Source organism: Nicotiana attenuata, unplaced genomic scaffold (genome assembly GCF_001879085.1).
Source record: "Nicotiana attenuata strain UT unplaced genomic scaffold, NIATTr2, whole genome shotgun sequence".
Taxonomy (NCBI): Eukaryota; Viridiplantae; Streptophyta; class Magnoliopsida; order Solanales; family Solanaceae; genus Nicotiana; species Nicotiana attenuata.
Genome location: NW_017672923.1, coordinates 29,590 through 42,741, shown reverse-complemented (window position 1 = coordinate 42,741; position 13,152 = coordinate 29,590). Strand labels below are relative to the sequence as shown.

General features: G+C 36.8%; 1 protein-coding gene across 2 annotated transcripts in view; it reads right to left on the bottom strand.

Annotated features, from left to right (window-relative positions):
- Positions 1-5,725, bottom strand: part of LOC109214935 (fatty acid amide hydrolase-like) — a 14,090-nt gene extending 8,365 nt beyond the window's left edge. The window contains exons 1-10 of one of the 2 annotated variants that reach the window (XM_019378909.1): positions 5,370-5,725; positions 5,151-5,230; positions 4,759-4,868; positions 4,587-4,647; positions 4,007-4,197; positions 3,795-3,924; positions 936-1,013; positions 716-863; positions 271-383; positions 105-180 (exon numbers count right to left, since the gene is read on the bottom strand). In XM_019378909.1, the coding sequence (XP_019234454.1) occupies positions 105-180; positions 271-383; positions 716-863; positions 936-1,013; positions 3,795-3,924; positions 4,007-4,197; positions 4,587-4,647; positions 4,759-4,868; positions 5,151-5,229 (986 nt within the window). In that variant the 5' untranslated portion in view covers position 5,230; positions 5,370-5,725. The remainder of the gene's footprint in view (positions 1-104; positions 181-270; positions 384-715; positions 864-935; positions 1,014-3,794; positions 3,925-4,006; positions 4,198-4,586; positions 4,648-4,758; positions 4,869-5,150; positions 5,231-5,369) is intronic. The other variant, XM_019378910.1, reaches the window with a different exon arrangement.
- Positions 5,726-13,152: the final 7,427 nt, after the last annotated feature.

Genomic DNA, 13,152 nt, shown 5'->3' with positions numbered 1-13,152 from the left:
ACCCTCTTTCATGGCTTCACTGTAAGATGATCTTCAGGGGATGACCTGCTAATAGTCAGAATGCAGCTGTATAAATTAAGAACTCCTACATAATAGGAGCTCACCCTTTCATGTCAGTCCTTCCATATGTTGTCTTCAATCCCACCACACCACAAAGGGAAGAAGGAATCCGAATTGAACCTGTCCTTTTACATGAAAATGAACTTTAGCAAACATAACATATATAGATCTCATAAGATGATTCATGAGCTACATGGTATCATAGACAACCTCCTCCATCTGTTCCCAGTGCAGCAGAACACAATCCAGAAGCTACAATAGCTGCAGAACCTGAGGAAGACCCGCCCGTGTACCTATCTGGAGCATGTGGATTCCTGGTTGTCCTGTCATATAAACAAATCCACTCACCCATACTGTTGTTTATAACAAAAGAAAAAACATTCCTAAACAGAGTGGAAAGTAAATAGTGTAATATTGTCAGAGTTCACGTGCATAGCAATAATTAAGTTAACCCAATTCAAAATGAAACAGTTCTATGGAATCTTTACGGTTGCTCTTCATGGCAAATTTTCCCCAGATTTGCTACTTAATTTAATATTGACAAATGTGTGACTTAAGTTAATTAAATTTTTAGCGAGCTTTAGTATCACGGGTTACTTGGTATGAACTGCGAGCATTTCTTGTCTATTGTTTACGGCTTGTAAGTTAAACTCACCCAAAGTTCGCATTATTTCCAGTTGTTCCAAGGCCCAATTCATGCATATTTGTCTTCCCAACCAAAACTGCACCACAACTTTGTAATCTTGAGACGCAGACAGCATCCTTCTTCACTTCATGAACCTCGTGAAACCAAGTTGTTCCACCTGTTTGTCATTAAGAATGCAACTAGATCTGGCAAAGAACTATGCTTTGGTGACTAGAGCTAGAGTACATACCTTTTGATGGATGTGGACAGCAATCAATGTCATCCTTAACAGCCATAAATATACCATCCAGTATTGATAATTCACTTCCTGCACAAACACAACAGCTAAGAAATGGAACTGAATTGTAACGACCCGGCCGGTCGTTTTGAGAATTAACATCCCGATCCACTATTAACTGCTTCCCCCGTGTTTATTTCTGCTATTGTGATTTGCCGGGATGATTCGTTTTGAGTTTCGGAGTGTTTTGGGATACTTAGTCCCTAAATGAGAGCTTAAGCTATAGAATTTGGACCGTAGTCGGAGCCGTGTGAAGACGGCTCCGGAATGGAATTCCGTCGATTCCGTTAGCTCCGTTGGATGATTTTGGGCTTAGGGGCGTGTCCGGATTGTGTTTTGAAGGTCCGCATCTTATTTAGGCTTGAAATGCCAAAAGTTGAATTTTTGAAGTTTCCGGATCGATAGTGAAATTTTGATATCGGGGTCGGAATCCGATTCCGAAAGTTGGGATAGGTCCGTAGTGTTGAATGTGACTTGTGTTCAAAATTTGGGGTCAATCGTACGTGATTTGGTAGGGTTTCGGCATCTGTTATAGAATTTTGAAATTTCAAGTTCATTCGGTTTGGATTGGAGAGTGATTCGTGATTTTAGCGTTGTTTGATGTGATTTGAGGGCTCGACTAAGTTCGTATGGTGTTTTAGGATTGGTTGGTATGTTTGGTTGAGGTCCCGGGGGCCTCGGGTGTGTTACGGATGCTCAACGGGTCATTTTTGGACTTAGAGAAGTGGCAGATTTTCTGGTGTTTTGTTGCAGAGAAATCCTTCATCGTGGTCGCGAGGGGGTCTCGCGTTCGCAAAGAGCATCCGGGAGAGGCAGCTAAGTTGTACTTCGCATTCGCGATGATGCTCCCGCGTTCGTGAAGGTGTAAATCCTTTAGCCTACGCGTTCGCGACCTGGTCCTCGCGTTCGCGAAGGAACCGCCAGTGTAAGCTACGCGTTCGCGAAGGGTCCGCCAGTGTAAGCTACGCGTTCGCGACATGGTCCTCGCGTTCGCGCAATAGGAATTGGGCCAGTGAGATTTTCGTTCATCGCGTTCGCAATAGTAGTCTCGCGTTCGCGAAGAAGAACGCATCTGGGCAGAATTTAAATTCCAAAATCGAGGGTTTGAGTTCATAACTCAAAAATTGGATTGAGAGCTCGGTAGGAGGCGAAATTTGGAGAGATTTTCGGAGGAAGTTTGTGGGTAATGATTCCTAACTCCTTTTTGATTATATCGCATTAATCTAAGCTTAATTTCATCATTTAATTTCGGATTTGGGGTGAAAAAAATTGGGAAAAATTGAGAAAAGTTCTTAGGCCGAATTTTGGAATTTTGATCGAGATTTTGGTATTGGATTTGAGTGAATTTGGTATGGTTAGACTCGTGAGTGAATGGGTGTTCATAATTTGTGACTTTTACCCGATTCCGAGACGTGGGCCCGGAGAGGATTTTTGGGCGTTTTTCTATTTTCTTGCCTTAGCTTCGATTTCATTAGCTAAATTAGTTATTTGTAGTTATATTTACATTATGAAATTGATTTGATTAGATTTGGTCACTCGGAGTTGGATACTCGTGGCAAGAGCGTGATTTCGAATTGATTTGAGCTTGGTTTGAGGTAAGTGGCTTGCCTAACCTTGTGTGGGGGAACTCCCCTTAGGATTTTTGGGTACTGTTGTTATATGAATGCCGTGTACGTGAGGTGACGAGTGCGTACACGTGCTAATTGTTGAAAACCCCGTTTTCATTAAGTAAATATCTGTGCTTTTCCTTTAATTGAACAATACTAGTATTTGAAGCCTCCTGTTTAGCTTAGGAAAGCATGCTTACGTGACTTAACTGTCTTAACTGCTTTAACTGTTTTACTTGAATTCTGTGTAGCATGTTTAGGGTAGAATTTCCTGTTTTCTTGATACGAACTTGTATGGAACCATAAATTTCCTTGTTGAGACTGTTTACTTTGGGACTACGGGACGGTATCCCGGGAGATCCCCTGTATTGGATATTTATTTTGGGACTACGGATCGGTATTCCGGGAGATCCCCTGCACATTTACGATTTGGACTACGGGACGGTATCCCAGGAGATCCTCTGCACATTTACGTTTGGGACTACGGGACGTTATCCTGGGAGATCCCCTATTGATATCTCTGTGTACTGGGTTATTTCTTTCTGTGATTTCATCTTTATTGACTATTAGTATTTCAATTATACTGTTAATTTCTTACTGTTTTACCTTGTTTTATATATATATGACCGGTAAGGCACTGACCTTCCTCGTCACTACTCGACCGAGGTGAGGCTTGGCACTTACTGGGTACCGCTGTGGTGTACTCATGCCCTTTCCTGCACATGCTTTTCGTGTGCAGATCCAGGTTCTTCTGCTCAGCCATACTATCCGTGAGCCGAGGCGATTCAGAGACTTCGAGGCATATCTGCCGCGTCCGCAAACCTAGAAGTCCCTTTCTATTCTCCCTTCAGTTATAGGCTTTTTCCTGTATCTTCCTTGTTATTAGACTTCTGGAGTTAGAAACATTATGTATTTTTCTTTAGCTTGTGATTCATGAGATTCCCGGTTTTGGGAGTGCTATGTTCAGTCGAGAGTGTTATTTTTGTATATGTTGAGTGGCATTCTGAACACTTTATTTATATTTCCCTGTTAGTTGGCTAGTTTTGTACTTTTAATTCTTTTTCCGCTAATTGTTAGGCTTACCTAGTCGTAGAGACTAGGTGCCGTCACGACAGTTCATGGAGGGAGAACTTGGGTCGCGACATGAATAAAGTCAAATAGATAGCTGGCATGACATGTTTTTGAAATACAATGACACGAATACCTTCTTTAAATCTTTGTGTGGAAGCAGCAGCTTGGCTTCTGACTTCACCAGGATCATAAGAAATCAATAGCGGTGTCAGCGGATTCTTATTGTTAAACTCTTCTATAGCTGAGATGAAGTGCTCTGCTACCTATGACACAAATGTATATATAATCTTATCCTAATAATACATCTATACTGAAAGCATGAAAACAGGGAAAACAATGACTTACCTGAGATGGAGTTGTAAGCTTAGATCTGTAAGCATATGCATAATCACGAATCTTCCAATAGCGGAATGGTGCGCTTGAATCAGCAATCTGAATACAGCCTGGATTGTAATCTGGAAGACACTGCAAGGCTAACTCAACGCGTTCTTCAGGTTTTCCATCTTCTTCCAGGCAAACAACAGCAGGTTCTGACTCTAATTCACAAGCCATACAAAATGGATTAGTGAGCATTGGTTTTATCAAAAACAAAATTTCTAACTTAGGACCCTATTATATGCTTTTGTCCTGTTATCTTCTTCGTTACTCCAGAGAGAAACGCCTACCACCACATATTATCAACCCGCTTCTCCTCCACCCCTCATCCAAATAGACGTCTCTTACAAGGAAGGGAAAACAAAAGGTCCCAGAACAAAAGATAAGCCTATTGACCAAGTCAAGCAGATCATTATGATGGTCTACTCGTAAGCCAAGGATAGATGAGTGTGCAAAAATTCACACTTTTGAGAAGATGAACAGGAGTGTAGACAATGTAGAGAGAAAAAGTTTCAAGATTACTGAAGAAAGAATGATAACGGGAACTAACCTTGAGGAGGAAATTCAGGTTTAAACATGGGATCCTCTGGTATGACAGTATTCTTCAACATCTGTCAATCATGAAAACTTGCCCTTTTTAGCTATCTAGAATATGACATCACTTGACATGAATTTTCACAACAGAAAAAAGAAAATAAAACTGGATACATTAAGAATCATACCTCGGTTTCTCGGTTCTTGTTCTTGAAGAGAATCATGATCATTGAACCAATAATTGGTGCTTCAGCCAACATTACAAATAGCTTCAACCAAAATCCAGTCAGATGTGGACCTGCAAGTCCATAGCGTGCAAATTCACAGGATGATTTTTTCATCACCAGTAAGTGAAAATTCGCAATAACAATACGAGAGATTTGTGATAAAAGTACTTCGTCCCCTCTGTCCCATAATGAACTTTAACAAACAATTTAAAATTCATTCTTCGCCATTTTGATGAGGAAGAATTTCAACTTATGATTTTTAATTTTATTTTTTTGTGTATTTCGGAATATCTAACTGTTGACTTTTTGCTTAAAAAAGTAAATTAATCAAGTAGGATTTACGGAAGGAGAACCTTGAATTCTTTGAGGCGTATACTTGACAGCAGTCACATCAACTTCACTCGCGGGCAACAACACTCTCTTCTTCCCCATTCTAACAAAAGACAATTGATTCTAAACTATTAAAATCACTAAACAATCACTTAATTGAAACTTTTAAATTGCATATAATGAACGAATTCATAATCTAAGAATCTTTCAGGTTCTGATATGCAACTCAAAAATTAATTTACTTTACAGAATTTCGAAGTCTGAAAGTGAAGGTTTTGGCGAAGCGGTGAAGCTGTAAACAGACTGTGAATAAGCGATTTATTTGAAAGGTTCTTTTATACAGCGGTTGAAGGCTATCATGCGCCAGCAATGACGATAAAACTACGCATTTTTATTTTCTCTCTGAAGCTAGTTTGTTGGGGAATGCGGAGTTGTGGATAATTGAATTCCTTCTTGAGTTCGTGAGAACATGGCGCACCCCTGGCGTAGGATAGTATGTAATCATGGCGTCGGCGATAGCTAATTGCGTCATGTTCATGCGTATTGCACTGTCTTTTCCCCGTTAAAGAATCCAGTCTACCGCTCGATTCCATGCGGCAGTTGGTAAGGGGAACGATCTTTTAATGGAGCACGAGGCTTATATGACATTGGGATTGGGCTGGGCCGCTGCCACTGTCTCAAATGGGTAACTGTAGATTTTGGGCCAGACCAAATCAAGAAGCCCAACAAGGATGATTTACGTTATTACATATGTATGTCTTAGGGAGAAATTCAAAAAGGGGAATTTTCGTTCCTATACCATATAGGAAATTATATTACGAAAAATGTCCATAGTTTGTAATTTACCCGCCCTGCTAACCGTTTTTCTACAAAATATAAACAAATCATTAAAAACAGAATCCTGTTAGCTGTACAATTCCTTTAATAGGCGCGCGAATGTTGGGATATTAAGGATTCTTCCAGATCTTATCAAACGCAAATCTCGCTATTAAATTTCGCCCGTTTCTCTCCAAAATTCACAACTCTGTTTTTACGACAATACTCTGTTTCACTGGTTTTTCTGATTTCACAATTCAAAAGCGACTAAATTAGCTACAATTCTTCTGTAACAACCGCAATTATGTCGAAAATCCCAATTATGCTTCAACTGAATGGGAATTGGATAGCTATGCGAGATATAGAGACTTTCAGGTCGATGGAATTGTAGTCGGCGAGGATGCGAGTTATATCCTATTGAATTCTACAATAGTAGAGCATCTAATGATAGATACATCCGAAAAAATAATAGAAATCAAATACATTGTCAATGAACATTGTCCTCCAATGGAAATTAGGAACGATATGGGTGCTCGTGTATACATGGAGACGAAAAAGGAAAACAAAAGCTTAGGAACATATCCGCTATGTATAACAGTACGTGATTTCAATTTGGAATTGAGTATCACCAATTCGAACATAGTTGCAGTTTTGATATCCGCTATATATATTAGTATTGAATTTCATTCTATCTACAATATTTCTACAATAAAACTACATATCATATGTAGCTCAATATGAAATACAGAATTTTAATATTTCTACAAATTAACTACAAAATATCTACAAACGACAAAAGATAATTTGTAGATATTTTGTATTCTGATTGTATATGAATTGTTTTTTATTTGTAATGTAATTTTAGGTGAGGGCTTCAGCAGATCATATCCATACAGTGATAGATGGTGTGAAGCGCTATATTGTTTGTTTTAAAAACAAGAGATGTAGCTGTGGGCAATTCCAGCTTGATGAACTTCCTTGTGCACATGCTTTGTCTGCTTTAAGGCACAGGAATGAGTCTTATGAAAACTGTTGATGAGTTCAGGAGAATTATAGTTGATGTGTAATAGTTTAGGCACCTTCAATTCTTAATGTAGTTAGTTTGAAATTGTTTTGTTTAATTAGTATTCTGTATTGAGTTAATACTTTCATAGCTTGATTGGTTTGTGAATGATTTCTATATATATAATACATAATTGTTTTTTATCTCTAGCACCCATCGATAGTTGTAAATGATCGTTATAATTTGTCTACCAAAAAACTACAAAATAACTACATAATCTGGAGTTGACAGAGTAACTACATAATAATTAAGTTGAAAAGGAGTTAACCACTAACAATAATTAGATCAAGTACTATTTACTTTCNCCCCACTTAGTTCAACTAGTACACTAGGATAAAATAAAAAAACAAAAGGGTAAAATAATTGTAGCACAAATCTGCTACAATTAAACTTCAACAGTCTTGTTCATAAACTTGTCTACTATCTTTCTACAAAACTAGCTGCAACTAAACAATTTAACTACATGTTCCATAAAAAAAATTGAAGCTAATTCTTCTTCCTCCAGACTTGTGGTTTCTCGTTCACAACTGGCGCACCTTTTTTCCTTGCTAATCTGCCAGTCGCCTCACTTTCACTAATTGCACCATTCTCTTGCTTCTTCCTAGCGTAGTCCCACAGTAGCGTTCCATAGCTTCAACGATGTTGCACCAATCTCTTATTATACACTGCTCCAATCTAAAAAATAACATATCTACATTTGTCATACAATATATCTACAAAATATCTACAACTACATAATACAGTTTAAAGAAAAAACAAACTAACTACAAATTTTTTACAATACATCTATAAGTTTAACAAATTTTTTACAATACATCTATAAGTTTAAACATATTCGGAAAACTATCTCTTTGCCTTTCCTTTTCGCTGAATTAATTTGCCCGGAAGATTCACCAGCATCAAAATCATGTTTTTGTTTAGTTCTAGCTTCTGCCCTAGCTTGACGAGGGGAAAGCCTATGCTTCTTCTCTTCATTTGCATGAGCAGATTTTTCATGCTTTTTCGGTGAATGTGGTGATAAAACACCCAAATCGAAAGAAGGAACATCTGCTTCTTTAACCTTTTTAGGGCTTTTTTTGGAAGCTTTGTTCTTCTTCATTGAAAATTTTTGAAGCTGGTCGTTAATGGGTGAATAAACTTTGAAGAATAGTTAAAATTTTGACTGATTTTAGAAGAAAGAGCTTGAGAATAAGCGTTAATGGAGGTCTTCCAGTTTTTCGCTGGTTTTAGAAGAGGAAATCGTGGGTGATTGAAGAGGAAATCGTGGGGAGTGGTTTGATACGTGAGTGAGGTGGTGGGATTTGGAGTGAGAAACTTAGGGGGAGTGGGAATATACGGTTGAGTAAAATTAGGAGACTAATTAATACCATTAAATTCCTAAAATGGTACATAAATGGTAATTATGTATATAAAAGGTAATTATATTAAAAGTTAAGCATGGAAGGTAATATAGTTTACTATATGGCATAGGAATGTAAAAATCTCATTCAAAAGTAACCAATTACAAGTGGTCGTTCAAAAATAGCCCAGTTTCAAAAGTAATCAAAATTTAGCCACTTTTTATGTAAAGATAAATCTGAGCGAAAACACTGTTCAAAACCCGAAAATACGCCAGTATATCATGCTGGAGTTCCAGCATAAGTATACTTGAACTCCAGCATATTATACTGGAGTTCCAGCATAAGTATGCTGGAACTCCAACATAACATGATGGAGTTCCAACATAAGTACACTAGAACTCTAGCATAATATACTGGAGTTCCAGCAAAGTATATCGGTCCAGTATAATATGCTGGAAGTTCATACACAAGTGCTCGAATCTCCAGTATATTATGCTGGAACTTTCCGTGTGTTGGAGTTCCAGCATAATATGCTGGAAGTTCATATACAGGTGCACCGAACTCCAGTATATTATGTTGGACCGGTCTCTGTTACAGCAAAATAGTGGCTATTTTTCATTGACTTGGTAAACGCTGACTATTTTTGAATGACTAGTCCGAAAACTGACTAGACTGTGCTATTTTTACTATGTCTTACCACTTATGTTGGACCATGTTGTATTATATAGGGAATCTTACGGAAATATCCCAAATAAGTCCTTACTTACCAACTTTCACTATTAGTCATAGATTTACCAAAATTAGTCAAGCACGTACAAAAATTAAAAATTCAAATAAATAAAGATTCTTTCTCTCCAAGAATCACATGCAAATATCCCTTTCCATAATTTTAAGCGTGATCAGCAATATTAGATGCAATACGGAAAGGAAATTTCATAAATGAGATAACAAATAAGGTGATGGAATATATATATATATATATACCCTTCGTTAAATGCACTCTAAGCGGGATATAATTGTAAATGCCAATAAAAAAAAAATAGGCAAAAAAAAAAATATGTCGTAGGACAAAAGGAAAAGAAGAATAGAATAAGTGAGAAACTTTCCTCAAAAAGTTAATTAATATCCCATACAAAGAGTGATTTTCATAGATTAAAAAGGAAAAAAATTATAGGGTATTATAACAGGAAATTTATTATATAATATCCCTATGAAAGAGAGTTAAAGTTGTATAGGTTCAAACAAAAAAAAAAAAGAATACGAGAACATAGGTAGAAAACTTCTTACTATTAATATAGCTATTAAAGAGGTTAAAAACTCTTTATTCTCCCTGAACACTAGGGTTTATATTATGGTTGGTCAGTTCAACCTAATTTAGATTTAGAATAAGGAGAAGGTGAATCAATATTAAATTTTAGAATTTATTCCAGTATTTCGTTCAAAGGTACATAGCGTATGTACTTATCATCCAACGATTTATCTGCCATGAGTTTGTCGATGATGAAGTTGAGAGTGGTCCTTCTCCGGTGCTACTTCAATTTGAGTATTTGGAGCAAGGACAGGGGCGAAGCTACATAGCTCCCTTTATCGAAAAATTACACGGTGTATATAGGTAAAATATTAAATTTTAGTGGTATATAATATTTATTGAACACCCTTTATCAGAGTTTTTTTTTTAACTTCTTTCAAGTTTGAACACCTTAGATGAAATTCCTGGCTTCGTCACTGGCAAGGACACACATAATATGAAAACTAAGTAATTGAGTGTTGTTTTATTGTATGATTTTAATTCCTTTTCGCTTATTCTGACATACTTAATATTAACAGTTTATGACATGCCAAAGATTTCTACGAAGAATGATTATGATTTCTGAAGAAGCTTAGAAGTTACAAATTCCTACTTTTTATGCGTTAAGGTAAGCTTCTTCTCTTTATCCGGTAAAAGATGTTTCCATTAGACAATATAGTAAGTTAAGTTATTTTTAAAATACATAGGAATAGTTATTTAATTATTTCTCTAATATTTAAAATAATTATTTAATTATTCTCTAATATTTAAAATTTTGATATGAAAAATCGTATCATTTAATTCCAGTATTTTCAATTTTCTTCCAATTTTAGTGGTCCTTCATATCAACTACATTTAGATTTAACAGTTTTACGTGTCTTCTTTTAATGTTTACAAGTATTAGTTTAGTAGTCCTTGTTTTTATTTTTTTAATTTAAAATTTGGGAGGGCTAATATTAAGATTTGAATCAACAAGAATAAATTATTTCTTTAATGTTAAGAACAAATTATTAAATCCTTGAATCAATTAACCAAAAAAATCTTTGAATTAACTAATTTTCCAAAAAAAAAAAAAGTCATCTTTTTTGAAATTTATCATATAAATCAGTTATAATATAATATTAAATGTCAAATTGATAGAAATGCAAACTGTACGCAACAAGGATGAAACAATACAAGATAAATTGTTGTTGTTGTTGTTGTTATTATTATTATTATTATTATTATTATTATTATTATTATAGTATTATTATTATTATTATTTTGTATTCATTTCAACAAATGATAACTCCTTATATTTTTCAATATATTATGTTGCTTATTGTAAAATATTTTCTTAATGTAGTCATTGTAAAACTCTTTTTTATGGTCTTTACTGATTGACGCTAGGCACATATTTTAAACTTAATTTACATTTTCTTTTTTATCGACGTTAGATGCACGTGCATCGCATGTATACTAAGACTAGTATATATAAAAAGTAAAAGGGACCTTTTCCAATGGGTATAGTTGAAATTAGAGCTGTCAAAACGGGTCAGCCGAGCCCAGCCAAGCCCAAGCCTCGTTGGCTTTTAAATTTGGTGGGCTAGGACGGACTGGCCCGCCATATGAATGGGCTTTAAATTGGCCAGCCCAACCCAGCCCTAAGAGGGCCGCGGGCTGGGGCGGGCCTAAGGCTGTTATGTGGTCCGGGCCCGGGCCTAAATGGGCTAAACGGGCCGGGCCAAATGGTCCCGGGCTCTGGCAGGCCGGGCCCAAGCGGTCCCGGGCTTAACGGTCCTGGAGGGTGGAACCTGCCCACATGGGCCCGGGCTAAGTGGGCCGGGTCCACGGGACTAAACGGGACTAAGTGTTCCGGGCTATTTTTTTTTGAATTTTTTTTTTAATCTAAGATAATTTCTTGTAAATTATATTATATAATTGTGACTTAAATCTTCTAACAAATTTAAACACAAAAAAATTGTAAAGAAATATTCAAGGGAATGCCTTATAATTTTTATTATTACGACATTAACAAAAAATGGCAATATCTTTCTTAGTCTTCCTCCCCCCAATGAAATGAGCACAACAAGGTGCTAATACCACCATTAAAAGAAAAAAAAACTAATGAAGATGTGCCAAAATACAAGTTACATATTAGTCTACATATTATCTCTAACAAATTTCATAAATCCTTCAAGGTTCGGAGGAATTTCCGTTGGTGGTGGCGGAAAAGAAGCTTGTTCATCACCCCTTCCGGGAGTTCCGCTAGCATTTCTTCATAAGCTTCGTCTATCTGCGGTTGTGATTCAGCAAGTCCAAAATTTCTTCTTTCCGAACGGATCCAATCTCTGAAGAGAACTGATTTTTCCAAGCTTTCCCTCATAGACGCTCTATGATCACCGATTTGAAGTCTCGCTTGACTGAAAGCGCTCTCCGATGCCACTGTTGAAGCTTGAATACTTAAAATATCTGGAGCCATCCTTGAAAAAACCGAATAGTGTTTTTCTTTGTCCTTCCACCATACCAAAACATCAAAGGAGCCGTCGGGATTCTCTGATTCAAGTCCCTGCGACAAATAAACGTGAAGCTCATTTAGTTGTGAACTATCACTAATATTATCACCTTGAGAACCCCTGAACCCCGTCCAAGAACTAAGTGCTTTTAGGCCTGCGGTTCTTTTAGATGATTGCGAACTAGACGAAGTAGGAGTTGGAACATTTGGTCTAGCATTATCTAAGGCAAGTTGATAAGCATTATAAATTGTTTATAAGTAGGATTAAAAACTTTTCAAATATAAGTAGGATTAAAAACTTTTCTAATATAATGCACAAAGTGAGGGTTAGAAGGAAAACTATAGGGTAAGCGCATAAAAATAACCATTTTTGCCAATTCTTCACGATCTTTATTTGGATCGTAATATAAAATGCCACCGGTAACAGTGTTAATTCCCGGTTGAACTAGATTTGACCCGGTACTAGGGTTAACCTGAGTACCTACACTTGTCCCTCTTGCGCAGCTTTCATTTGTAAAAATCTAGCTTTATCTTTAGGGTGTGTCTTTATGTGTCTAGTCAAAGTACCCGTACCGCTACGGTCTCTAGTAATTTTATGAGCCATCAAAGTCCCACAAGTTTTACACTTAGCCTTATTTTGATTTTTTATTTGAGTAAAAAAGTGCCAAACAAGAGATGTTTCTTGCCGTTTAGAAGGTTGTCTATTAAAAGTAGGGGTTATTACAGGAGGGTCAGGCGGGGCATCATTTGGATTATTATCAGTTGGGTTAACAACGGGACTAGTAGGTGTATCATCTAAATCCGGTTGTGTTTTCCTCATCATTTTTATCGATAGTTGTATTATTATAAAGAGCATTCATATATTCATCATTTAATTGTTGATCTGGTGCAATATCATGGCAAAATTGACTATCGGTAAATTGAAAACAAGGGTTATCACTATCAAGAATAATAGATGGAGGAGGACGGGGTAATGGGTCTGGGTCGGGAGCCGGGGGGAGGGGGGAGGTAGTAGCGTTGGCGA